Genomic DNA, 24,298 nt, shown 5'->3' on the forward strand with positions numbered 1-24,298 from the left:
CCATCGGAAGTTTACATTTTTTTTATACTCCGGTGGCCAATTTTCTTTTCATGTGATTTTTTTTTATGTGTGTGTCATCGCTCACAACACTGGTATAGATATATCTAGACATAAGTCTAGACCTAAATCTAGTCGTCTTGATACCACTCTCGTCTAGATTGCAGAAGCGACTGGCTGTTGTTCTTTTGACCAGTTTTAGGGTTGTAGAGGAGTTGATCTAGATGATTAGATCTATATTATAATATTCTATAATAATATAGAGTCTAGATTCTACTGCCATGAGTGATTTAGATACTTCCACAAGCTACCCTCTTCATATTCATCATCACGATCCAAACGCCAAGTATGATCCTCCACAACATTTAATTGATAATGCACATGTCAAAAGCTTCGACCAGTATCAACAATTGTACCAGTTGTCTGTAAAAGATCCTGAAGCTTTTTGGAGTAAATTAGCTGAACAATTTCACTGGGAAAGTAAACCGACAGGTCAGTTTTTGAACTATAACTTTGATATTAGAAAAGGACCCATATATATAAAATGGCTTGAAGGTGCAAAGACTAACATCTCTTACAATATGTTGGATCGTCATGTTAAAAATGAACTTGGTAATAAAGTAGCATTTTACTGGTAAGTTGTTTTTTTTTTATAAGTAGACTTAGTTTAGATGTATGATATACTGATATTGTGACACACATTTATGAATAATATAAATATAAGCACTAAGATTTAAGATAGCTTTGCCTTTATTTATTTTGCAGGTCATTGACAACCTTAATTTTAATAGCTATAGTTATAGATACAAGCCTTTAATAAAAGACATATCTCTATAGTCTATAACTAATACAATTACAAACTGTCAATATTGTTAGAAGTCATGCTTCTGAATGACATACTTTGCTAGTTTATACCCTTATCTTATAGCACTACTATAATTCCATATTATGATTATTTGAGCATGCAGTCATAACAGTTGTAGATCTAAACACTTCCATAAATCTTTCCCTAAATTCCTAATATATATAATATAATATTAATAAAAAATTCAAAAAGCACACCATCCAATCAATTTTTATAGTAATGAGGTAGTTCTGTATTTCTGACCTATTTCAACTAAAGTCACGTGATAGTAGGACAACAAAGAGAAGAATGGCCTTGTCTTCCTATATTTCCATTTACAAAATTTTACAAACATTTTAAAATATACAGAGTACATCAACGAACTTCCTGAATGTTCAAATAACTATGCGAATGTTTTCATAAAGGGCCAAGAACTGTTTAAGGATGGGTTTAAATTATCAATGATATTTCCTTTATAGTCCACAACAAGATTCAACACTTTGCCGATGATACATTCACATACAGACGAAGATGTTTTTACAAACGTTCTTGCAAGATTTAAAAAAAGGCTTGGTGTAAACAAAAAACAACACACACACACACACACACATACATACATACATACATACATACATACATACATATATATATATATATATATATATATATATATATATATATGTTACATTAAAGTTTCAAAAATGCGTCGACGAAATAGATCTAGATCTATTTTATTACTTAGAAAATAAACTTAACAATGAAAGGGCGGGGTAAGACACATTTGGCCTGTGTTACTGTAAGAGTAGATCTAGATTTATCCTTGACTATCAGATGTTATCTGTTCGCTAAACAACTCAAGCCTATTACGCACAAGGAAAAACACATGGCAGTCTTTACATCTAACAACTAGTCGACATATCAACTACACACTAGCCCTAGAGCTATCTGACCAATACACACTGGTCTGCTGTCCAACTTTTAGTGTTCTACTCAAGTTCAAGCTTGTTTACTTTTGGGCAGAGAGGAAGGGAGGGGGGATGAAAGTGTTACTTTTTTTTTTCTAGGATTGTTTACCCGAATGCTAAGATCTGTAAGTGTAGTCTTTGTAGATCCAGAAATCTAGATCTCAGTTTGGCAGATTATAGGCCAACGCTTCAGTGCCTTCTATCAAAGGTTTAACTATTTGTTTTAGTTGAAACTATTTAAAAATGTATCTCTAGATTCTCCTGTTATTAACAAATTATAGTTTAGCCTTAATTATTAAATTGAAACCACTAAATATTGACTTAAAACGCTTCAGATTCCCACTACAAACTAACTAAAACTTAGCACGGTACGCGATGTATACACACAACCACGTGACTCGGGGGGAATCCGGAACTTCCTCATTAGCTAATGACTGGTGGTAACTTTGAAACTTGAATTCTTAATGAATGAATAGTGAATTTAGTATATAAAAATTAATAAACGTATAGAAATATATTTTGATAACAACCATAAATTTTGGTTGAAATTTCTTGTAATAAAAATAATAATAACTGTCTTATATTTGCAACCTGTAAGCATTGCATCCATTTTATTTTTTCAAGATTGCCAAAATTGGATTTCTAGTAGTTTGTTTTTGTCTTAGATGTTTTGGATGTTCCTTCAGAGTTGAAGATAATCTACTTCCTATTTCAAACCTCCCAACAGGGATGGCAGTGGGCAGGGTATGAACCTTGGACTGAACAACCAGGCAGCCAGTTCCTTCCTATATAATTCTTATTTTCAAACATATATGTGGCATTTGAATAGCTACCAATAAGACACATTATACAATAAAATAGTGTTTCCAAAAAGAAAAGTTATAACAGTTTAATATCCACATTAAATTTAAAAATTAGATTTCAAGACTTAATTCAGTTTATGTTCAGTTATTTCAATTATGGATATGGTTATCTCTTTAGATATAAGCCAGAGAGACACATGTACAATATAGATAGACAAAGCTAATGGTAGACTAATAAAATAATTTAAATATTATTTGCTAAGGAAAAAAAATAAAACTTCAGTGCTTACTTTGTCAAAGTTCCACCTATTATTCCCAAGCTAAAAAATGACACCGAATTGTCAGTCTCTGTACAACGTCTCTACTGGTAAACCCATACTTTCTTATATATATACAATTCTTTGAAAGAGTTACTGAGAAATACTCCATATGAGGAACAGTTTGGTTGATTGCATGGTTGTTGACACCATGTGGAATGATCTTTGACTCATAATATTGTAGCCTACCAAAAAGAAATCAAACAAGTAATTATCAGTCTACTGCTTTAGTTTCAAAATGACTTCAAATAATTTTTGTTAGCAATAAAATTTTCCATGACTTAATAATTATTGATACTGTTAAAATTGGACTGACTTTTTAACCACACATGCAAATATGGAATACTCAGAAAACCGCAATAATAAAAAGTACATATATCTATACATATCTAATACATCTACATGCCAAGATTGACTTGTATCAAAACTCATTTTTTCAAGTGCCATTTCAGCACAAAATGTTTTACCTGAGTCAGTTAGGAAATCCAATGACTTTGGGTAGTTTAGGCTTCTCAATAAAAGGACATATATATATACTGTTTATAAGAAACATTGTAAATAAGATAAATAGCCCTATTCTCCACATTTTTGTCCTCAATGTTTTCCACCCTTTAAGACATACATTACACTGTTCTTATCATTGTTTTATAATTAGTTTTCTTTGAATTTCTACTGTTGCTTTTGCTTTTCATCATCATACAGTGACACCTGAAGTGTGTCCTATTGACCTTCTCTAATTTTTTTTTTAGCAGAGTGTTAATAGAAAACAAAGGGCTTAAGAATTTTAAAAATATTTTTTATAGTATCTTGGAATAAAGTTGACAGTGGTAGATAGGATCTTGGGTCCTTGGATGAAACATGATCATAATAGAGACACTCAGTGTTTACTTAAAAAATTGTCCAATTATAAATCTCTTTAAAAAGCAAGTTTTCACTGCAAAGTGATATGCGTCCCTAACCTCTTTCCATCCATAGATCAAAGACAAGTTAGTGAAGAAGAATATATGTTTTAATGACTTTAATTTTTTTAAACAATTTTTCTTTTCTAGGGAAGGCAATGACCCAGGTGATAATGGCAAAATTACATATAATGAGCTTCTTGTGCAAGTCAGCAAGTTTGCAAATGTTTTGAAGAAATTAGGTATATGTAAAAGATTTTTTAGCTGGGGTAGTCTGATGTGTGTATGTGTAACATAGATATAACAGTTGACTAAAAAAAAAAAGTCCTGTAATAAAAATGCCTTTTATTGATTTCCCAATTCATACACCACCAGTGATGATGCTTAAGTATTTATATTAAGTGCAATTTCTGGCAGTTTAAGCATTTCAAACTGTTTATTTATTGCTATCTTGCAGGTGTGAACAAAGGAGATCGTGTTGCCATATACATGCCTATGATTGTAGAATTGGTTATATGCATGCTAGCTTGTGCTCGCATCGGAGCTGTTCACTCTATTGTGGTACTTATTTTTTTTATTTAATCTACCCGTGCATCTGTTTCTTGTATGCATGTTTTTGTTTTCTTGTCTGTTGGTCATTTTGGTAAGTACACATTTGTAAGATCAGTTTCCATGTGCTTTTGTAGCTTGGTCTCCAAATATGTAAAAAAAATATTTTATAAATGTTGAATTCAACTTGCCACTTCAGATTGTCAAAAGATATATAAAAGATAAATATTAAGTGGATTTTTTTTTTTAGTTTATCATGGAAAAGATATTCACATCATATAGAAAATGCATAGCAAGTGTTTTTTTAATGTGTGCACAAAATAATTGTTTTCTAATATATGAAGTATTCCAGTGGCTATTTATAAACTATGAACTGTTTGACCTAGATTTGGGTTTTAAATATTTTGTTCTTCTATTTCATTTGTTTGCTGCCAATCTACTACTTCAACTATATTTTCTTCATGTATATTTTGTTTTCACATATGCATGTCAGTTAATCTGACTTTATAAACACATTTATGTGCTTTTGCAAATTTAAAAAAATTAACTGACCATATAAAAAAATGTGTTGAGACTTTAGTACTTAAACAAGTCATTGCATAAAAAGAAATATAAAAGTATTTACATTAACTTTGGGTTGGTAGATATGGATTTCATTTTTTCTTAGTTTTCCCCTTTTTTTTTCTTCTCAATCTACAGCTAATTGATGTTGCTGTGAATGTTTCAATTTGTTGCCCTTATTTAAAAAAAAAAAATTCACCTCAGATCTTAAATACTTATTGTCTATGTCTATTTGTTTTATAGAAATATTTTGTGTGTAAACAATGTAAAGTAACCATTTTAGACCTTGTGATCTATTGGAGTATCTAATATAAGGCTCATCTGTTTTTATGGACGACATAACAAAGATGTCATTTGTCCAGCACAACATATGTCATGTATCCATTAGAACTGGGTGGATTCAGGGGCATCCTAAAAGTCCAGATCAAAATCCCTGGATTCGAACTCAAAGCCGGGCACTCTGCCATCATGCCTCATGTAAACATTGTATTGGAGTGATATTTTCCCAAAAATTAATTCGTTATAGAAGCAATAAGAAATAGTTATTCCTTGGGGCTTTTTTAAAATATCGGAATGTATGACAAATAATTCTGTTTATGATTATTTGGATGATTAGTTCAAGATAATATACTGTTCATTTCATGAAGATTGTCTCAAGTGTGTGTACTAATACTCAAGTGAGTGTACTAATAGGAACATTATCATACAAAATATTAGGAACACTATCTTAAAAATCTTTGATTAATAGAATTGATCTTGAACCGTTTTTTTTTTTTCATCTGTAGAAAATTACAACTAAAGATTTTAAAATATTCTTTTATTTCCATTTAAAAATAAAGTATATTGCTTAAAATTTGGATTTATGATTATGTAACTTGGCACAAGTACATAAGTAATATGTTTAAAAGAATCTAAAATATTACTACCAATTTTTTTTCTTTTATAAAAGGTAATTGTACATTTGGAAACCAGTGGTGGGCAAACTGTGTAAATTTTATTGGATTAAAAAAATCCTTGCTATATTTTGGAAATTTTATTTGAAATGGAATTATTTTGTTTAGCATCTTGACAAGGGAAAGAAATTGTACTTGACTGAAGTGGTGGTATAAGCAGAATTAGTGCCCTTTATAGGTCGCCTCTCTAAATTGAAACAAACAATATATAAGTATGCAATCTTCTATAGTCATAAGTACCTCATTAGCCGAGCAGTTAGCATGTCGGCTTGTTATTCACAAGTTCGAATTCAGTTCGCCCCCCCCCCCCTTTTTTTTTTTTTTTAATATTTTTTAATGCTTTAAAAAACCAATTATGGTAAAATCCACCCAGATATCCCTTTCTTTCTCCCCCTCCCCCCATCTAAAATTTTCCCAACTGATTCAGATAAGTGATAGGATCATATTTTATCTGAGAAAGCTAAAAGTATGAAATAGTGCTTTCTTGTTTATTTATATGTTCATACATTGTACAAATGAGGCTTTCAATGTTGCCCTCCTTTTTAAAAATTTGCCCACCTCTGTTGTAGACAGAACAGTTAATCTGGCTTGTATTTGGGTCAACAGGAGATTAATGGAGCACTTAGATTATAATATAGTCTAGTGAATGTGTAGTCCCTGTTTACTATCAAGCTTAACTGTTATCTTCTACAAGAAATATTAGATCTTAAAAAGTAATCCTCTTGGAAAAAGTGTTGAGATAAAGTTTGAAAATGATAACATTGATGAAATTGACAAAGTCAAGTAACTAGACATCAATCATGAAGTTATGTCAATATTTAGTATATTATTTATGAAAAAGAAACATGTTAAGAAAACTAAACATGTCTAGTTCCTTGTATTGCACTCTGTTCTTTTATTTTGTCTCTGTTAATATTCTGTTTGTAATAAAACAAGATAATTTTTTCAGTTTGCAGGGTTTTCAGCCGAATCTCTGAGTGATCGTATACTTGATGCCAATTGTTGTGCTCTGGTGACAGCTGGTAAGGTTTGTTTTTAATCAGCTCAGAAGTTTATTTTTAACATTTGTAGGTTATGTATTTATAGATCAGTTGCTTTTTTTGGTGCTGTTTTTTGTTTTTTAACCCTCTTAAGACGGAGCATTTTAGCATGTCTTGTGCCAAAAAAACGGAGCACTATTTCCAGCCTTTACACTTCTCTTACAAAAAAATTCCTAACAAATAAACTAATTACTTTACATACACAAAACTATAATATTATTGAAGGGAAATGAATGAACTAATTTAATATTATGGAATTTACCTGAAATATTAACATTTATTAAAATAAACCAAGCTAATTTGAATAATTTATGCACATAAAATTCTAAAAACGTTTTTTTCAAAACAGAACTGAATTATAAAGGTAAGAGTTTTTAAAGAAGTTTTAGCCCTAATACATGTGTTTAGGGAATTAAGGTACATTGAGACCCTTCAGACACTTCTATCACATTATTTTACTACTTTTCTCCTCCCCCCCCCCCCCCCCCCCCCCCGGTACCATGGAAACAAGCGCCTTCATTATTGTCACAGTGACAGTCACCCATTTATGACTCAGAGATCATTTTTTTGAGCTGTTTGTTTTTAGAAAGTTTGGCATCATATTTAATAGTCTCCCTGACAAATATTTTAACTAAATTGATAGTAAAAAAAGAGCATAAAACAGTCTATTTTGTGCTAATCCCTTGGTTCTCAAATGGTTCTTCTCTATCCAGCTACCCGCCCTTATTTCTAAACCATGTTACCAAGAATAGACATCGTCAACACATACTAGATCTAGATCTAGTAATAGTGTAAACTTAGATCTAAAGCTTTCCTCAATACTGCCCTTATTTTTATTTATTCTAGCATATTTTAAATAAAATCAGAGTCAGTGAGTTTGTTTTCATCAATATTAACGGCTGACATGTTAAAATTTTCACCTCTCACTAGCTAACTTCAAAAAATAAAAAAATAATAATTATCACGATAAAACAGCGAAGGAAGCCGCCACTACAGTCTATTAATGTGTAAAAATAGTAAGAACTAATCTGATTGGCTGATACAAACACTGGCAAGCCAATCCTACGGTTGGAAACATCACGGCCGATAGATCGGCCGGCTCATCTTTTTCGCCAATTAGCCTTGGGCCGATAGATCGGTCGCGTCGTCTTAAGAAGGTTAATTTACAATATGCCGAAAAAAAACAAGTATAAGCAAATCAACTCTATTAATAAGATTTTAAATATCTGGTAACAAAACCAAATTATCCCAAAAATATAGTTTTGTAGTATAATAATAAATACAGGGCTGAATGATACAACTAATAAAAAGGATGACCTCTGAACTTGCTTTCTTATTTATCTTGTATGCTTTGACATACTTGTTTTCTACTTGATTCCTTAAAGCCATTCTCTTTTAACCACCCCTATTGCTTCACTGCCATATTCTACAGCAGTGGTCTTGGTTTGTCTGAGGTTTTGTTAGAATTTTTTTCATATATAAAAGATAAATGTTGTAAACTTCCCTTTTAAGGAAGGGTTTGTGATATTTGGGTAGAAGTTACTCATCCTTTTTTTTTTTTTTTTAATCATTCATTATAACCTCATGTATAGTTGATAAACTTGACATTTGTCAATGATTCATGTACTGTTGATAAACTTAACATTTTCTAGATGGTGTGTGGAGAGGTTCCAAGTTATTGAATCTCAAATCTATTGTTGATAGAGCTTTAGAAATATGTAAAGACAAGTAAGTATTAGCTGAAATGTCATAATTAATGTCATTAGTTTACACATGTTGACAGCATGATAGTGTAGTAATTCTAGTGATATGGGAAACTTTTATACTTAGATGAAAGGGTTATTTTAGGTTTCTGTAAACTATAATCTATATTCATCCCCCCCTACCCCCCCCCCCCCCCCCCCCCCAATTTTTTTTTTTAGGAAATAGAAGTTTGAAAACATGTTAAGACATTTTAAAATAATTATATAATTGCTATATATTCTTAAGAAATGTATTTAATGATAATGAACCCATTGTAAAACAAAATAAGTTCAAGGTCTGTTTTTCCACATTTTGTTTTTGGTTTTTGTTGTTAATGCTACAATTTACATTGAAAAGCCCCAACAATTGAAACTTTTGGTTATAAGCAAGTTTGGTTAGTGAACTGCAATATCTCCCATCAGCTAGAAAACCTAGTTTTTTATGCTTAGGATATTAATGAAAGACAAAGGTCATGATGATGCCCATAAGAGAACTTACTTAACCTGAACCTCACTACTACCCAAGCCAATGTCTGAAGATGTTTTACTATGGGGGCAAACTATAGTTAACTATACAGAACATTACTTTTTTTTTTTTTTTTTTGTTGGTCGTATTTCATGATACTGATTATGTACCAGAAGCACTTAGCGTTTAGTTGTACATCTTGGTCAACTAAATTACATAGAGTTAATTAAAAGTGTTTCTAGATACCATAGATGTAATTGGAAGTGTTTTTAGTTACAAAAATCTTTTTTTTTTTTTTTTTTAATTGTTGGCACTTGTCTACATCTAAATATTTGCCTCATTACTTAAGTTAAATCAATGAAAAAATATAATTCCATGCATTTTGTTTCTTTTTAACAAAGAGGAAAACCTGTTGACACATGTGTTGTTGTTCGACATCTTACTCCTTTTGAGAACTCTAATGGTGTCTATACTGAAGACTCCCCAGATGAATGTCCAGTAGCTAAACGCCCTTGTACTAAACTTAAAGTAAATAATTTGATTTATCTCTTGATTCTATTTTGATCAATACTTTCATGTTGATACCACATCAAATCTTTCAAGATCTATTAAAGAATAAATGTTTCAAATGCTGACATAAGTTACATTATAGATTATGGTAATCATATTATTAACAAGAAAAACTTTTTTAAAAAACAAAGCTTATATTAAGTGTAATTGTATCCATTAGTTTGAATCAGTCATGCCATTATATGCATGATTGACCTAGACATAACATAGCTGTGTGATTAGAAATATTTTTACCAATTTTTTTGTTTAACTTTTAGCTTCTCAATGCGCTATGATCCTATCACTTGTGTGGACCAGTTGTGAAAGGGGGAGGGAATAAGAAGGTATCTTGGTGAATGTTTACATCATCATTTTTTTAAATGCATAAATAAAATGTTCACTCAGGGCTCATGTCCTCATGGGGACTAATTCCACTTATACCAAACATCTGTCAAGTATTTCTTTCCCTTGTTCAAGGTACCTAACGAAATAATTACCAATAGTTAATTAACTAATTGGTTAATTTCTTTTATTGATTCTTGTGTTGTCAGGTAAAAGATAATTGTGCAAAATTTCAGCTTAATCAGAGTTTGTGTGTGGAAGAAATGTGTACAAACTTTTACTATATAGACAGATAGAGTGAGTTGATATAAGCTTTGTAAAAAGATATTTAGGTGATTGGTCATATGAGTATATTATATCATTAAACCAGTAGAATTAAGCTTTAACTTATGATTGCTTCTAAAATTTAGAAATTTAAAGCTAAAAAAAATATCCTGTTTCCACATGTTAAGCTATGATGAATAAAGTGTTTCGGAAAGCTTGGTGGCTTCTTTATAGTAATTGTTAATAATTATATGTGCATTTTTTTACCTATAACTTAATCTGTTGGACTGTTAGGGCACCATGCAAGATTTGGCGAACATCTTTCTCAATTCTTCTTTGTCTTTCGCCTTAGATCCTCTTTCAATGGCATTCTTTTATGTTGTCTTCCCATCACTTTCTCTGCCTCTTCTTTTTCCTGGTACTGTTCCATGAAGGAAGGTTTTTACGACCCCCGAAGACCTTGTAATATGGCCATAGATTTTTAGCTTGCATTTTTTTTTTACGATAGTTAGCAGGTCATCATGGGGTCTAATCGCTGCAGTAACCCTGTCTCTAATCTCTTGGTTTGTGATGCAGTCTTTAAAATGCATATTTAAACTAATGTAAAGGTATTTTATTTCTGTATGTGCAATAAAATTTTATTTTAAAACCTATTTGCTTTACTTTTTTTTAAATTTTGAACTTTAATCCATGTAGTAAAGGTATTCTGAAAAATTTTAAACTCTCTTTCCTTTTTTTAGCACTAAAAATGCAGTCAATAAATTATTTTGATTCAGAGTGCATTCTTCTGTAACCTTGGCAGAAAATCACTATGGAATATTTTCAATCAATGTTAATGTTCTCACCAAGCTATTAAATCTTCTATTATTGCCATGAGAATTATTGATTGACATTTCTTTTTCTCCTTTATTATATTTTCCCACTTGATTTATTGATTATATAAAATCTCTTAAAAATAGCTGCAATAAAGTAGTCCCATTGTCTAGTCTGTAAAATTATTTCAGTGTCACTTTATTACAGATCAGCTGGTCCCCTGAACGTGATTTTTGGTGGAGTGATCTAATGCATGACGCAAGCGAATACTGTGACCCAGAATGGATGGATGCTGAGGACCCATTGTTCATGTTGTATACAAGGTGCAACTAGCCCATGACATTCCTTGCAGTTGAGACATGACTCAGTGGCTAGACTAATGCAATTCTAAAATAGCAAAACTAACTGAACATGTGTACTCATTTTACATGTATTACTATATATTAGCTGTAGTTAAAAAAAAAAAGAGAGAAAAGAAGGGAAAGAAAGATCAAAAAAAGTTATTGATATTGTTTCAGTACTATGTTTGTGCTTTTTATCTACCCTCTGATTATACATAATAAATAACTTATTTCTGAGCAAAAGTTACAATCATTTTGTCAAGTAGTGCTTCTTTTCATAAGCTCTTTTGAAATGTATCTGTATAATTGGTGTCATCAAACAGTTGACATTGACCACTACTTGTGTAATTGCAGTGGCTCCACTGGGAAACCTAAAGGTGTTCTTCACACGGTGGGTGGCTATATGTTGTACGCAGTGGCAACCTGCAAGTACGTCTTTGACTTACAACCGGATGATATTTATTGGTGCACTGCAGATGTTGGTTGGATCACTGGGCATACCTATGTCTGTTATGGTCCCCTTGGGAATGCTGTCACAGGGATAATTGTAAGATTCTTTCATTTTTTTATGTTATATGCTGTTCCATGTGCCAATTAGAGTTGGTTTATTTGCATTGAAAGGCTTGCCATATATTGGGCATCAGACTTGTTGAAAATGCCATCATTGGTTGTGGGCTGCCCTTGCTGCATGTAACCTATCTACAAATTGAAAGTTTGCCATTTCTGTAACTTGAGGTTTTACACCATGGGGTTGCTAGCTCCATGCCAAACCCTCCTTTCTCATTCGGACTTGGGACTGTCAATGGTGGAGTTGATATATGCTGTAGTAGAAATAATTTACTAAAACATGCACTATATTATTAACTATTTCTTGATAAATGAGTATCAATGCATTATGAATATAGTGTTTGTTTATAATGAAATTGATTATATCTTGCCTCCATTCTCATTTTTTGTTGGCCTCCTTCAGTCGTAGAATGACTAGGGTTCATCTCAGAGCACACTTCCTCATGGGGCTGTGGAGCCCTATTTTGGAGAGACTCTCCTGTCCACAAATATCACAGGTTAAGGTGGCTTTTGCTTCGGTGGTAGAGGAGCTGGCCATTTTTTGTATTTGTACATTTTTCTTCCTGAGCTGAGACCCATGTTTTTCACTGTCCATAGCTTTCTTGGTCACTGTCTCTCTCCATCTGGTGAGGTCTAGAGCCATTCTCATAATGAGCATAAATTTATATTAACCTAAACTGCTTTTTTGGAAGTTATGTTCTTTTATTATTTATAATTAAAAAAAACAACTAAGATATAACAAGATAAAATTTACTTCTAAATTTTTATGAATTTGTCTTTTTTTTTTTATACCTTCCCATTAAGATTAAGTTTCTAGGGTTTATTAGTTTTTGAGTGTATCAGTGGCATGTACTCCATTTTGTCATACATCTTTTAGGGCCTTCATAAACACAATGATTTTTAAGGAGGCAACTGGTCACTTGACTGTGCAAGCTTTTTATTTACCAATAAAAGGAAGTAGCATTAGAGCATTGAAATACAGTCAGGCCTTTTTGTGTGACTATTTTCCATTTAAAAAAAAATTAAATTAAATTTGGCTATAAATTGGAGTAAAACAAAAACACTGCATAGTCAGCCTTAGTGTACTGATAACTGAGCCATTTATTAAGTTTAAGGCGGCTTAAAGTTTATTGATACATTATCTAAAATTTGCTTGTATTATGTAAATCTAATATAGATTAGGTCTAGATTCTAGATCTATAGAAGTAGATCTAGTCCAGATCTTAAAGAGTTCTAAATCGGATATGTGTAATGAAGGTACCAATAAATAACTACTTTCTTATACAATGCCGCTGACATAATTACTTTTATTTTAATTAGTTTAATGGAGGTATTGACTTTTAAAAAAATACATTTCATAATGTTTTTCTTGTTTAAGATCACATTGATTTTTTAGTGATTCTTTTTTTATTTCTTAAAATGTGATTTGGTAAGGTTAGAATTAATGGATGTTGTTTCTCTGAACCAGTTTGAAGGAACACCATTTTATCCTGATGCTGGGCGTTTCTGGGCTGTGATTGAAAAATACAAGGTGACCAAATTCTATACTGCACCAACTGCCATTCGTTCACTGATGAAGTTTGATGATAGCTTTGTCACAAAGTAATGTATACTTTTGTTTTGTTAATATTTAACTAGAGAAAAAGAAAATGTTCATGATCTTTAATGTGCAATTACATATTTAAATTTGTACATTAAAAAAAAAAACTTAATTGTATCCTTTTCAGGCATGACAGATCTTCATTAAAAATTCTTGGTACTGTAGGTGAACCAATCAACCCTGAGGCTTGGCTTTGGTATCATAAAATTGTTGGGAATGAGAATTGTGCAATAGTGGATACTTTCTGGCAGACTGAAACTGTAAGTAGACATTTTTAGTCTTAGTATAGATTTGTTTTGCATTAGCTTATCCATTTAATATATTCTTTTTTTTTTTTTTTTTGGTCCAGGGAGGGCATGTTATTACACCATTACCAGCTGCAACGAAAACCAAGCCAGGCTCTGCTGTAAGTTAGCCTAATTGATAGAATATTTAAATAGACATATTGCTGTAGACACTTGTTCATTTGACATATCAAAAGTCAGTTTTTGTGCCTCATAAGATTGTTGTTCTCACATTAAGGGAAACTTACACTTGGCTTTTAGTGTCCTTGGGTATTGTTTTAGTAATGTCTTATATTCAACATGCAGTAACTCAACAGAGAAACTAACTTGTTAAATAGAATATTTGTAAACCAATGTAAATGTTCTTAAGACATTACTCATTAAAATATCAAGAACCAGACACTCTAATATCAACTCTCATTAGTTCAGTCAGTCATTTTTAAATTAAAAGAGGTCACACAGTACACACACACTTGTATATGTCATCAATGGTGTTACAGGTATGTATTGTGATGGAGCTGTCGACAGCTAAATTAATTGACCCTATAGTCATACATGACACACACAATTGAATCAAAGCTTGAAATCTTTCAAATTACGTAATTTTTAAAAAACTAATTGGTTGACAGGCTTTTAATATCAGTGATATAATACAAAATACAAATTTAATCACAAGATGTTAAAGGATTTTCAATTATCTCTCAACTCTTTCAAATCTATGCGCCCCCCTCCCCCCTTTCATCAGAAAAGAAATATGTTGTTGATTGTTGAGGGGGGGGCATCATGCTTTGAATGTTTGTCTTCTTAATTGTCTCACTTTTACCTCTTAATTGTCTCACTTTTACTTCTTAATTGTCTCACTTTTACTTCTTAATTGTCTCACTTTTACTTCTTAATTGTCTCACTTTTACTTCTTAATTGTCTCACTTTTAATTATCTACAGACTTTTCCATTTTTTGGCATTGTGCCTGCTCTACTGACTGATGATGGCAAAGAGATTGTTGGCCCAGGTGAAGGTTACTTGGTAAGAAGTATTGTTTTAAACGTATCAACTGAGTAAATAGGAAAAATCTACCTATGATTTTGTCTAAATTTAATCTTAATAAGTTGAATTGCACAATGCAATAAATGTGTCACGTAAATGTAGAAAACAAAATGCAAGTTTTACTGCCTGCTTGCCATATCTTGTTAAAGTAAATATGTGATACTGCACAAGTTAACTGTCCCTAAACCTTCACTTCCTGTGTACACATGATAACTGTTTGCTCTGGGATCAACATTCCGTTAGAAACATTGCTCTCATTGACTCTGTTAGGAAGGACAGTGTTTGTGTTTGAGTGCGTGTTCAAAGAGAGGTCGCACATCATTCCTTGGTCCAACCTTTAGAATGTGTGGCATGCAGCTTCTGAAAGATCAAACTAACTTCTATGTGCTCTAAGAATATAAGAAATCCATAAAGAAACAAAATCACCTATGCATTATACTGCCACTCTAATCTCACTTTTACTTTTACCAAAATGATCTTTTTATTTTCCAGGTGTTCAAACAGCCTTGGCCTGGCATAATGAGAACTGTTTTTAACAACCATGAGAGATTTGAAATCACATACTTCAAAAAATTTCCAGGCTATTATACCACAGGAGATGGTAAATGCAGTCTTCCTCAATTTTTCATAAAATTGTGTGTTTTTGTAATTACTGAAAGCAAAGCACAGTTTTCCTATATCATATTTATTTGAGATCTACAAACGAAATGTTCATCAAAACATATACTTTTTAAAACTTGCCATATTACTTGACTGTTCCAGGGGCTAAACGAGATGAGGAAGGCTACTTGTGGATAACAGGTCGTATTGATGACATGGTGAATGTATCAGGCCACCTGCTGAGCACAGCAGAAGTGGAGTCTGCACTGATAGAACATGAAGCTGTGTCTGAGGCTGCTTCAGTCTCCCATCCACATCACATCAAGGGAGAGTGTATCTACTGCTTTGTCACACTTAAAGAGGCAGGTTTTTTATTTCTGTTGGTTTTATATTATATACCAGTGAATTAACAAACATGTCCTTCGCATTGTAATAGGCCTTATATGTTTTCTAATTCTAACAAAAAATCAATAATTTTAATGTGGTTCTAATTTTAGTAAAAATTTCCCCCCTTTGAGGATCCTTGATTCATTTTTTTTATAATTCAGGAAATAACAGAGTGTAAAATTTGTTATTGTAAAAGACTGAAAAGATCCTTCTAAGATTAGACTTCTATTTAGTCATTAGTTACAATTATTCTTATAAATTAGACAGCATGCAATAAGGATATTTTTTTTTCTTCTGACAATTGATTTTAAAGGGATGAATGTAATAAAACTTTTGAATGGAGAATTCATTAATACCTTTAGCTTTATTAAAATTGGAACAAAATAAATTAGAAATCCTTCAAATAGCAACTACATTTGATTAACTTGTGTTTCTGTGTATTTTAGGGTGAAACATTTAGTGATGACTTGGTGAAAGAGTTAACAGCTGCAGGTACATTCTGATTTTATAAATAGTGGATACTGATCACTACATGACTAGCCAGTTGAACAAAGTCTCTTTATTCTTTTCATATTTTGAGCTGAAGATTTTTTTATTTTTTAATTTATATTATTTGTAATTTCATATTTCCAGCCCAATAAATTGACAATTTTACATTTGACTTTTTAAAATTCCAGTGAGACTAAAGATAGGACCTTTTGCTCAACCTGACTATATTCAGAATGCACCAGCTTTGCCCAAAACAAGATCTGGAAAAATCATGAGACGAATCCTGCGTAAGATTGCTGTGAATGATAGAGACATTGGAGACACAAGTACTCTAGCTGATGAATCTGTCATTGACTTGTTGTTTAAATTGAGACCCAAGGATGCTTAAGAAAATTTTCACATATGCATGAATAAAACTCTATTATATTCTATCTAGAACTATATTCCTGATGTATGTACATTTATCTTTATTTTTCAAAAAAAGTTAATTTAAAAAAAAAGATGTTTTTTTTTAATGCATTTTACTCAAAAAATGTTTTTTTTTCTTTTCACTAAATATAATTCAAAAGATTTTTTTTTCTAAAATAATTTTGTAAATAATACAAGAGAAAGACTAGCATCAAGTCAGAAATATCTCAAATTTGACTTCATTGTGCAACAAGGAAAGATTATTTTCAAGAAACTATTTTACACTGAAGATTCTTTTTTTTTTTGCAATTGATACTTAGTTTGTAGTATTAAAGTGTTGAACTTGATCATGCCTGGAATATCCAAATTGTAATTGTAGTCTGGTCACACTGTTTTAACACAGTTCAAATCTCCATTTAGAAATATGAATTGCAAACCTCTATCCACAGTAAGGCCTACTCTTATAATGAGCATTTTTGTTTTGTTTTTGGTTTCATTTACTTAAACATTAGACATAGACATGACTTTTGACATTCCTTCTCATTTCTACACCACAAGACATATTGGTTTCCTCTAAACAGTTTTTATTTACATGTATTTATTGGCATACATAGGTTGGTTTATTTCATTTGTTTTTTTTTTTATTTGCAATGAATAAATTTTTTTTTATACAATTTTGTTAATATATTAATGTTATACCTAATGTGCTGCCACGTTGAGAGTTCAAAGATGCTATACATTTTCTGTATTATAATACTAGAAACATAAACATACAAAAATGGTCATTTAGTTTATCCTTGTTTAATTATAACAAAATTTATTTCTTAGATATTAAAAAAAGTTTACATTTATTTCCAAAACATATTGTACTTAATATCAAACTCTTGGCTACTGAAGTACAAATGAAAAATTATTTATTTCTCCACTCCATCAACAGTAACCGACCCACAATTTGTGTTTTAAAAATTTACTATTCTGAGATTGAATAATTTTGGATCAAGTACTTTCATTTATTTTTCTTTTATAAAATATCTACTGAAACAAGCTTACAAGAGTTAGAAAGTAAAAACTTAAGTTTTCTTCAAAATTATGCATTTTTATTCTTTAACACATAATAAATATAAATAACTTTGTGTGTAGCCAATTTGTTAAATGGTTTAGTTAATTAGCTTATTCTTGATCAATGTTTTTCTCTACTACATTTAGTCTTCATAGGCATTTATCACCATTACCATTTTTAGTAAATCCCTCCCCCCCCCCCCCCCCCCCCAACTGGGGTACCTATGCTTCATATTGAGAAATGCTGGTCAAGATGGACCATGGTAGTTTATGGATCAGTGTTCTATCATTAATTATTTAAACATTGGTTTTTATTTATTCAGTGTCATGCAATAGTTTCTAGGCAATGTTTTTCTATGCATTCGTTTAGCTCTAATTTAGCTTGTTGTTGTTGAATGGCTAAATTTTACATGGCTAAAAATGTTTCATAAATGTATAAAACGTTTATATTTGTACATGTATGGATTGATACGATTATTATTTACCTATTTCCAGGCTATATGATAGTGTTAGGTTATACTTTTAAGGAGTTCTAGTGTTGGAGTTGCTATGTAAAGGTTGGGCTATAGATTAGACATATTCAGTTTGGATTGAAGGAATGTGTAACTTGAGTGTGTGGAGACATCAGTTGGTATGTCTGAACAATGCAACTTGTTTCTCATTTGATTCTTCAAACAAGAGTTTTGTATCATTTTTTTGTTTAGGAAAATAAGAAACAAATATAAATGTCATTCTTAAGGACAGCTTAAACCCCCCCTATGGTTCAAAATTATTGATTTTATTTTTTATAACTGAATATTATACAGCATTCATTTCTGAACAATTTGATGTATACAGCATGTCCAAATTCAAAGTGGAAGTATTTTAAATATTTTTTTATATTTTGTATACTAACTTAATCTTTATCACAGAGGTTGTTGTTTTTGCTGTTTTCTCCTATTAACCATTTAAATTTTATGAATATTTTGCCTTGAAATTTGGCACAAATAATGTTGTATATACACATATGAAAGTGAAGCAGAATAATTACAAAAGGTTGAAAACTTTTAGAGTAATTAATTTTTTTCTATGTCTAACCCCTTATAAAAACTTGAAATAATGGGCCACAACCATGTTTAGAGCTGTAACTTTTTTTCTATTCAATGAATATAGACAATTCTTCTTCACAATCTTCTAGTATTGAATAATCAGCAGCTGAAGTTTTATTGAACTAGCTTTAGTAGTTTTCAAGAAATCTTGACATGAAAATTAACTATTTTTCATCATTTTAGCTAAAAAAACCCCCCCCCCCCCCCCCCCCCCCCCCAAATTTTTTTTTCTCAAAAAGTGGATACGATATAAAGAACAATTATTTATTTTTTTCTTATTTGCATGCCTACACATAATAAAACATTTTTTATTATTAAAACATGTAATTTTTATTTGGGGGTTTAAGCTGTCCTTAATTGGTATTGCTGTTTTAAAAATCTTATAAAGATCTTTTCATTTTAACATTTTGTATTTAAGGCAAAACATTAAAATTTAAAAAAAATTAACTTTAAAATTACCCCATTTTTGTTTAAAAAAAAAAAGGGTTAAATAAAAAATGAATGAAACCATATTGTAAATCAAATATGTCAAATACTAAACTAATTATCAAAATATATCCAGAAAAGAAAACAGCTTCAACAACTGTAAAATACAATGTTTGTTTTCTTTATATTTCAATGATTATAACCCAGTATCTGCAGCAGAATCAAATTTTGTATGAAAATTGTATTCCATTCCCCATATTTCTATATTTTGAATCATGGATATCTCCATAGAACATCTTGCATTCAGTGCATCTTTAGTAACAGAAAAGAACCCATGAATACACCATATGGTATTCAAGAAATGAATCTTAGCAGGCTAACCTGCAGACTAAGTTATCAAATACATAGTTTTGTTCAGGGAATTATTTTTATGATATAAACATTGTAACCAGTATTAATAGTTGAGCATTATCTTTATGTCTATCAACAGTACTCAAGAATGGTAAACAACAGAATAAATGTGGACCTTAATTTGAAGGCAAATGCGTGAGAAAGCTTGATTCTAGTTTGACTCTAATTTAGTGCAGATAAAAGGACTGAACCTTGATCAGTTTTGTATAAACAACAGTATTGGAGACTTATACATAGCCAGATATTACTTGATGAAATTATGTCAACAATGTCTCTCTTCTATATGAATAAACTGACTTGATCAACTGGTGCTGTTGGAATGTAGTTTGCTGATTGCTAAATCCAATTTGAAACAATGTTCAATGTGATTTTTTGTTGTTGTGTTCTAACATTTGTTCTAGTTGTAGAAATACTTGAGGTTGGTCTTATTGACTATGTCATGAATAGAAAGGTAATGAGCCCATAAGGCGCCTTCACGTATATGCCTTTCAATTTCCACTTACAATTTATCTTAACAAAAGATCTACAGTATATATCTGTATCAATTGTAAGGCATTGTTCATCCTTAGAAAAGTGGGCTTTCATGTGACCTTTTCCTTCCATTCTATATGGTGTTAAGTGTAGGAAATGAAAGAAAACCAACATATTTGCTTACAATGGCTTACATTCACACCATAAGTTTCCCTCTTGTCTTGAATGTTTTGAGTCATTGTAAGCTCTAGCTATTTATGTGATGGAAACTTATTTTCATCAAATAGTTTTTGTGTTTACTAAAGACTTTTTTGTGTTACCATGGAGAATACAATGAGTGATACTAGAAATACTCTTTACATAACAGAACATTTAACAGAGATGTAGGTTGTTTGTTTGGGACATAAAAGCAATTTGTTTTAGAAAGTCTGATAGAAAATGGTGTGCAAGAAATTGTATACAAATACTGGCCTATTACAGACAGAAAGGCCTTCTTGACAAATGTTACTTTTTATTTCTATTAAGGTGGCCAAAAGAATACTAAAACGTAATTCCTGTTATGTGTAATTTACAACAGCATTGCTCTTAAAACTAGTATGACATGAGTCCTGTACATTTGAAGTGTTTGTGAATGTTGCAATATGGATATTTCACTCAGGTGTAACTGCCCAATAAATAACCACAGAAACGCTATCCTTGAAAACTTTAATTATAAAGCTCTCATTCCCTCACAAATTGAACATAGTAATCATATAAAAATGAAATGGTCTTTCCAAGCTTGAAGTTTTGAAGGCTGTGTGTGTAACTGTGTAGCAATATTTTATTCACTATTCAACAGTCCATAATATCTTTAGGAGCTCAAAATGATATTAAGATATTTGTAAAAAAAAAAAAAAAAATACTGAAAGAAATTTTATTCTAAAATTTATTTTGCATGTCATCTTTGATCTATTTTCGTTTTGGTGTAAATAGTTGATAAAAGATACAATGGATGTGTATTCCACTTAGGTCTTACAAGACAACTAATTTCCATGTTTAGCTAGCAGTTTCATGTGATTATCTAATCAATAAAGATTTAGAAGGAAAAAATAAATACCCGTATCACCAACAATTTGGAAGTTTTGTCATTTTATTAGTAAAACCTGTTCATGTATGGAAACAGTGACATCATAAACACAAAAATGTAACATACTCTAGTGATTGAAATATAGAATGATCACTTTGAAAAATAAGAATCTGTTAAAAGCATTTGAACTTGCTTCCAAACTAAGAAACAATAAACCCTAACCAGACACTCTAGTGAGTAGTCTCCATTGTACACTTGTTCCTTACAAGCCAATACATTGGAGAACAAATGCTCAACATTATAAATGCAGACTATTAGAGTAAAACCAAAGTAATTAATAGTAGGCTACTACACATGCTACTTAGATTAATCTGAATCTTGAGTTATACCTTCCATCATGCATTTAGAATGACATGTCTAATGTACTGAATATTTCTATTAAACTCAAAATATTAATTACCATAATTAGAATATAACACCAAAAAAAAAAACAAGAATAATTGATGTAATTTGTTTACATTCCTAGTTTCAGTCTCCTCTGTAACCAATATAAAATGATTTGAATGTGAAGAGAGAACAGTGGAGTCAAGTATGCATAGGACAAGATCAAGTGCCTAGAACAACATGCTGTCTTCTAGTATTATGTCACAATGTATATGTTACCAACAATGAGTTACACAGCTCTGTTCTTATTTTCAAGGACTTGGTGGCAAAAAAAAAAAAAAACAAAAATAGCACTGCTACTATAACAGTAATAGCCATTTCATTTCAATTATGTTTATGTCCCCCCCCCCCCCCCCCCCAATTATGTAAGTTATAGATAACAAAATTTATCTTGTGTATTTGTCTATTTGAAATACATAAGAATGCAAAGATTTTTATCTTAAGAAAATAGGAAATATTATCATCTGTCAATTGGCAAGTAGATTTAGAAAGCAGATATAGAAATGTTATTTAATGGCTTGATGATTATTTCTTACAAGCACATGCCACAGACCCATCTTAAGAATTTCTTTGCATTTCACCTTATTTGTTGAAGCCAGAATAATGAGCAGACCAACACTATAGCATAGCATTTATTTACTCAATATAACATTTTTTTTTATTATCTATAGTACAGTATTTACAAATATATTAATGTTTGGGGAATTTTCTTAATACCCCATCCCAACAACACCCTCCAAGCATTGAATTTTTTTTTCTTGAGTTGCAATATAACTGAATCTCATTGACCCAATTTTGTAATCTTGACCACAGCTGGTAGCTTTGCTGTGTTTAAAAGAATCTTTATTTTAATATATTTTTAAATTCATATTCATTATAGAGCAGTCAGATGATACCAAACATAATGAACCAATAAAACAAGAATAACATTGTTGCAAAAATAGTAACTGATATTTATAAATCAAATAATTTTAGATCTTTAAAAGACAAACAATATTTGAAGCTGGAAAACTTAAAGCTTGTAAATTAAAAAAAAAAAGCCATTTTAAGAGATAGAATTTAGAAACAAAAACAAATAACATTTATTTATATAAATGTCAAAATACTATATAAACCTATGAACAGATACTGTAAAACCTACAGATTATTGGAAAGAAAAAACAACAAAAAAAAACAAACAAAAAAACAAGAGTTATTTCTACTGTAAGCACAACATAACTGTCACAATCTGAAAAAGAATCACATCACATTTCAACATGGAAATTATGCCAAATAATAAAAATGTCATTTATTATATTTATACAACACTTAAAGTGGACTCATAAATAAAAAGGCTTTCTATTAATGCAATCTTGGAAATGAAATAATCATTACATTTTTCCCCAAAAATGACAAAATGTAGAAATCATTCCAAACATATGATTCCATCTTCTTCCATAAAGATACCATCTGTTTCTTGCTGGTCACTTTGTGAAATACTTTCTACATGCCATTCAGAAAGATAGGACTCATCTCGCACCTTCTGATTACACTCAAGGGTTACCTGTCTTGATGGTGGTCCATGTTTAGATGTCTGGTACAAACGTGCAACTTCCCCATTTCTTAACTGAACATTAATATCTTTCTGAGCTTGTTGCTTCTGGCCAGATTGAGCCATAGATCTTACAGAATGAGACTGAGATGCATGAGTTTGATATGTCAGATTATGTTTTGATTGCATAGCAAGTGTCAGGGACTGTTCAGGGAACCTTTGACTTTGTCGATCACAAGTAGGAGGGCGGTCAATAGGTGGCCCTGGTCTAAATCTTGGAAGATGCTGTTCAGTGATTAACCTTGGTGCATGCTGTTCAACCCTTAATCCTGCTAGATGCTGACCAGCCATTGGTCTTGGAGTGTTTTCCACCCTGAATCTCGGTGAAAGTTGATCAGCCATTGGTTTTGGAGTGTACTGCTCAGCTGTTAATCTTGGAGCCTGCTGAGTAGTTGAAAATCTTGGAGCAAGCTGCTCAGAAGTTGATCTTTGAGCTAAGTTCTCAATAGGTATTTTCTGAGAATGTTGCTGATTATTTAATTGGGCTGTACTCTGCTCAGGGAGTGACTTCCGGCCTTCTGAAGCTTGTAATCTTGTAAACTGCTGAGTGTTGTTACCACTAACAGAATAATTTACTTTGGCTGAATAATTGAGCACATCAGCAGGAACATGAGACTGATAAGTCTCCTTGAAGTCTGCTGAGCTGGTCTGAAGATTCATTTTGTGAACAGCTGAACAGGTGTTAGGTGGCTGAGGAAGATCTTCACCACTGACAAGATGAGGGTCTGAACTTGTTTTCTCTGCATCTTTCATCTTTTTAGTTTTCTTTGGTTTACTACTCTTACAAGGGTCCTTAGGAGTGCTTGTTTGAACTAAGTCTTTCACATCTGTTTTCATCAACTAGAAACAAGAATTAAAAAAATGATAATAAATAGTTCTGTAAAAAAAAATATATACATATTTCATTACTTAAAAGG

At 31.3% G+C, this 24,298-nt stretch overlaps 2 protein-coding genes across 5 annotated transcripts in view; one reads left to right on the top strand and one right to left on the bottom strand.

Moving 5' to 3' along the window:
- The first annotated feature begins 51 nt into the window (after positions 1–51).
- On the top strand, positions 52–21,391 carry LOC106065459 (acetyl-coenzyme A synthetase, cytoplasmic-like). The gene is made up of 16 exons (XM_056028407.1): positions 52–631; positions 3,976–4,067; positions 4,283–4,386; positions 6,838–6,910; positions 8,581–8,656; positions 9,538–9,664; positions 11,312–11,427; positions 11,800–11,992; positions 13,481–13,614; positions 13,740–13,872; positions 13,962–14,018; positions 14,840–14,920; positions 15,434–15,542; positions 15,704–15,903; positions 16,375–16,420; positions 16,606–21,391. The coding sequence occupies exons 1-16, from the start codon at positions 279–281 to the stop codon at positions 16,803–16,805; spliced, it is 2,094 nt and encodes a 697-aa protein (XP_055884382.1). The 5' UTR covers positions 52–278; the 3' UTR covers positions 16,806–21,391.
- Positions 21,382–24,298, bottom strand: part of LOC106065449 (uncharacterized) — a 29,246-nt gene continuing 26,329 nt past the window's right edge. For all 4 annotated transcript variants that reach the window (XM_056028400.1, XM_013224280.2, XM_056028399.1 and 1 more), the window contains exon 4: positions 21,382–24,221. In XM_056028400.1, coding sequence (XP_055884375.1) covers positions 23,196–24,221 — 1,026 coding nt within the window. In that variant the 3' untranslated portion in view covers positions 21,382–23,195. The remainder of the gene's footprint in view (positions 24,222–24,298) is intronic.

Source organism: Biomphalaria glabrata, chromosome 5 (genome assembly GCF_947242115.1).
Source record: "Biomphalaria glabrata chromosome 5, xgBioGlab47.1, whole genome shotgun sequence".
NCBI lineage: Eukaryota > Metazoa > Mollusca > Gastropoda > Planorbidae > Biomphalaria > Biomphalaria glabrata.